The sequence below is a fragment of the Chelonoidis abingdonii genome, chromosome 16 (genome assembly GCF_003597395.2).
Source record: "Chelonoidis abingdonii isolate Lonesome George chromosome 16, CheloAbing_2.0, whole genome shotgun sequence".
NCBI lineage: Eukaryota > Metazoa > Chordata > Testudines > Testudinidae > Chelonoidis > Chelonoidis abingdonii.
Genome location: NC_133784.1, coordinates 7643592 through 7646454, shown reverse-complemented (window position 1 = coordinate 7646454; position 2863 = coordinate 7643592). Strand labels below are relative to the sequence as shown.

At 46.8% G+C, this 2863-nt stretch overlaps 1 protein-coding gene across 1 annotated transcript in view; it reads left to right on the top strand.

The window, feature by feature from the left end:
- The window catches only part of COX15 (cytochrome c oxidase assembly factor COX15), a 9705-nt gene extending 7715 nt beyond the window's left edge, over positions 1–1990 (top strand). Inside the window, 2 exon segments of the mRNA XM_032768005.2 lie at positions 1100–1213; positions 1587–1990. Coding sequence (XP_032623896.2) covers positions 1100–1213; positions 1587–1718 — 246 coding nt within the window. The 3' untranslated portion in view covers positions 1719–1990.
- The last annotated feature ends 873 nt before the right edge of the window (positions 1991–2863 follow it).

The window sequence follows — 2863 nt, the reverse complement described above, 5'->3', positions numbered from 1 at the left end:
TACACTCTTGCACTTAATTTGGCAGCGTTTATGCTCCTTTCTATTTGCCTCACTAGGATTTGACTTCCACTTTTTAAAGGAAGAATTTCCTTTTATTTGTTTTAAACCTGCTGCCCATTAATTTCATTTGGTCGCCCCTAGTTCTTATATTATGGGAACAAGTAAAAAATTTTTCCTTATTCACTTTCTCCACACCACCCATGATTTTATATACCTCTATCATAACCCCCGTTAGTCTCCTCTCTTCCAAGCTGAAAAGTCCTCGCCTCTTTAATCTCTCCTCATGTGGAACCCATTCCAAACCCCTAATCGTTTGTTTTCCTTTGCTGAACCTTTTCTAGTGCCAGTATACCTTTTTTGAGATGAGGAGACCACATCTGTACGCAATAATCAATGATTCCTAACATCCCTTTTGCTTTTTTGACTGCCAGTGCACACCGCATGGACGTCTTCAGAGAACTATTCACGATGATGCTAAGATATTTTTCCTGATTAGTTGTAGCTAAATTAGCCCCATCATATTATATGTATAATTGGGGTTATTTTTTCCAAAGTGCATTACTTTACATTTATCCACATTACATTTCATGTGCCATTTTGTTGCCCAATCAATTAGTTTTGTGAGATCTTTTTGAAGTTCTTCTGTCTGCTTTGGTCTTAACTATCTTGAGCAGTTTAGTATCATCTGCTGACTTTGCCAGTAACTCAGCTAGCTGCTTGTGCAAGCTCATGTGAATGTTTCTAGTATCCGCTATGTCATGGACTGAACCGCAGTTGAGACCACAGACTGAGGGGAATACAGATGAGTGCCTTGAGTTGGGATGGGTGTTGTGGGGTGACGCACTGGCCAGAGTTAGGTCTGGTGTTACTGAACACCTTCACTTACGATGTGCTTTAGGTGGCATCTGACATTAGCTAATAATGTGTGAAATGTAACGGTGCCCCATCCCCATAAAACGTCATCAGTGGAAAATGCAGCTAAACAAGCGTGTGATGATCTCCTTCCAGCCCCCATGTTAGCTGTTGTGTGGGGTTTCTTCCTGCCAACTCTTCCCACACCCGCTTCCCTCAAGTAACCGCTAGCTTCTTTCACCTCTAGGGGATCACCTCAGTCACTGCCATCACAGCACTCTATCTTTTCTCTCGGAAGATCCCCCTACCACGCAGGACCAAGATTGCTGTGGCCTCTTTAATGGCTGTGGCATATATGCAGGTACTGTCTCCTCCTCTCTCCTAGCACTAAGCTGCTGTGTCACATTCAGCAGAAGTACCTTTAGCTAGCTAGAGCTGGCATGTGGAGCTGCAGAGTCCATGGGAAATTGAAGTGCGGCAGTAGCTATGGGGTGGAGGCTGCACAGGTCCAGGTGCCTGTGGCACAGTCTGTGCTATATGTGAGGATGGGGAGTCTGGGTCTTGACTTTTTTTTTTTTTTTTTCTGGAGCCTCTCCCTCTCCCAGTAGGTAAGGTTGTGATTGGGAATGTGGGGGTTGCTGGAAATGTATTGACAGGCATACCCGGTGGAGTGCTTTAAAACATCAATGTTGAATCAGCTGTTGCTCTTCTCACTCCTGGGTGCTTCTCGACAGGTGGGCCTGGGCATCAGCACCCTTCTACTGTATGTCCCAACTCCTCTGGCTGCCACTCACCAGTCGGGATCCCTGGCACTGCTCACTGTGGCTCTGTGGCTTATGAATGAACTACGTCGGGTCCCAAAGTAGCCTGGCTTCAACTGGGCTCTGCAAGGACATCTAGTTCTTTTCCCCACTGCATTGATGTAGATGCTCTGGCTGATTGCTTTCCTCTGTGCTGACTTGCTGGGGTTCGAAGGGGCTCTGAGTGGGGAGTTCTGCAAGCCTGAATTTAGACTGACCAGACTGACTGACTTCTGTTTACTGGGACAAATTCTTGACTGTAAGATCATGTGCACTTCTGATTGTAAATTTTGAAATGTAAATTAATTTGTTTATTAAACTGCTTGTCTTTGGCTGGATCCCTGGATCATGGCACTGGGAAGTGAGGGATGGAGTGAGATGAAACTCCTCTGTGGTGGCAGCTATTACATGCTGTGGCATCTTAGGTCTTGTCTACACTACACGGTTTTGTCGACAGAAGTCCGCTTTCGTCAACAAAGCAGTGGAGGGTGTACACACTACAACGCTTCTTCTGCCGACAAAATTCTCCTGTTTTGCTGTCAAAATAAAACCACCTTGATGAAAGGTGTAGAGCTTTCTGTGGCAAGGTTATATTGACAGTGTCAATGTAGACACTGTGCTTGTAAATAGCCTCGAAGAGGTGTCCCACAATACCCTTGCTGACTGCTCTGGTCAGCAACTTGAACTCTGCTGCCCTGCACCCAGGTACACAGGATCTGCCCCTCCCCCTTTAAAGGCCCAGGAAATTTTGAAATTTCACTTCCGGTTTGCTTGGTGTGGATATCTCACATCGCATCTTCCCAGCTGCCCATGGCAGCTCCACGCAGCAAACGTTCTCTCGCTTAGAGCACAGCTGAGTTATTGGATCTGCTGGCACTGTGGGGAAAGGAGGCCATGCAGTCCCAGCTCCGTTCCAGCTATGAGAACAGGCAGATTTCTCATGGCATGTTGAATAAGGGCTATGAAGGGAACACACAACAGTGCCATGGGAAGATAAAGGAGTTGAGGCAGGTGTACCAGAAGGCAAGGGAGTCAAACTGTTGCTCTGGTGCAGTGCCAAAGATCTGCTCCTTCTATAAGGAGCTGGACGCCATCCTTGCAGCAACCTCACCTCCGCCAAGAGCCCTGTGGATGCTTCAGTGGGGCTGGAGACAGCAGACTTAACCCCAAAGTCATGGATGAGAGGAGGTTAAGTTGGAGGATGACGTGGA